The following is an 848-nucleotide window of genomic DNA, read 5'->3' as shown; positions in this document are numbered from 1 at the left end:
TAAGAATTTAGAAACAAAAAGGCTATCCAACAATATCCATAGTAATAACAAGGTACAGAAATTCTCCTACCTCCTTGCAAGAACTTCATTGGGTAAACTATGGCATGATACCGGTCTATGCTTAGTGACACAAGGACGTAAGTCGAGGCATATAGAAGGACCACCTGGGGCAGAAGGTATACGAGGCAGCAGTTGAGACACATTTATTGCAGAAAATAACGTCAGCAAGAACACTGAACTAGGAATATTTGAAAACTTTTACTGAAAAAGAAAATGAAAAAAACCCCCTTGTATTTTCACCCAGATTTTTTTCCTTTATCTTGTCCACAAAATTTAAAAGTTTTAATATGCTTTAATTAAAAGTGTTTCAACTTTAAATGAACACTTTCAGCACTTAGCACTTCTGATGCTAGAAAAATGTCTATACAGCATTTTTGTTAGGGTTTATTGCTGTGGGGACACAAAGCCACGCGAGCTTGGGCATACAGGGGAGCCCGAGGTTTCTATACCTGGAAGTAGCGAACGACTCTGCAAATGATATCAGGAGCCATGAAATCTCCAGTGTAGCGCCAAATAATGTCAGTCATTATGTTTATGAGTCCTGTGAATGAATCTGCAAGGAAAATTAACTGAAGAAGCATTAAAAGAAACAAACACATGGCTGCAGGTGAGCAGCCACAGTCAGTCAGCCCGGGATGCTAGAGGAGCTGGGAAAGCCTCAGAAAACACTTAAAGTTTTGTGTATTTATTTTCTTGTTCTCTTAATTTAACACCAATCCATTCAGACAGACAAGGCAAGATTCCTCTAAGCGTTGGAGCCCACAGCTGGTTTCTCATGAGCATGACTT

At 39.5% G+C, this 848-nt stretch overlaps 1 protein-coding gene across 1 annotated transcript in view; it reads right to left on the bottom strand.

Moving 5' to 3' along the window:
• Nucleotides 1-848, bottom strand: part of NPSR1 (neuropeptide S receptor 1) — a 61,117-nt gene that overhangs the window by 18,647 nt on the left and 41,622 nt on the right. The window contains exons 3-4 of the mRNA XM_009332418.1: nt 510-613; nt 71-164 (exon numbers count right to left, since the gene is read on the bottom strand). Coding sequence (XP_009330693.1) covers nt 71-164; nt 510-613 — 198 coding nt within the window. The remainder of the gene's footprint in view (nt 1-70; nt 165-509; nt 614-848) is intronic.

The sequence above is a fragment of the Pygoscelis adeliae genome, unplaced genomic scaffold (assembly GCF_000699105.1).
Source record: "Pygoscelis adeliae isolate BGI_AS28 unplaced genomic scaffold, ASM69910v1 Scaffold58, whole genome shotgun sequence".
Classification (NCBI taxonomy): domain Eukaryota; kingdom Metazoa; phylum Chordata; class Aves; order Sphenisciformes; family Spheniscidae; genus Pygoscelis; species Pygoscelis adeliae.
The sequence above is the reverse complement of the archived record's forward strand: the minus strand, read 5'-3'. Positions and strand labels throughout refer to the sequence as shown.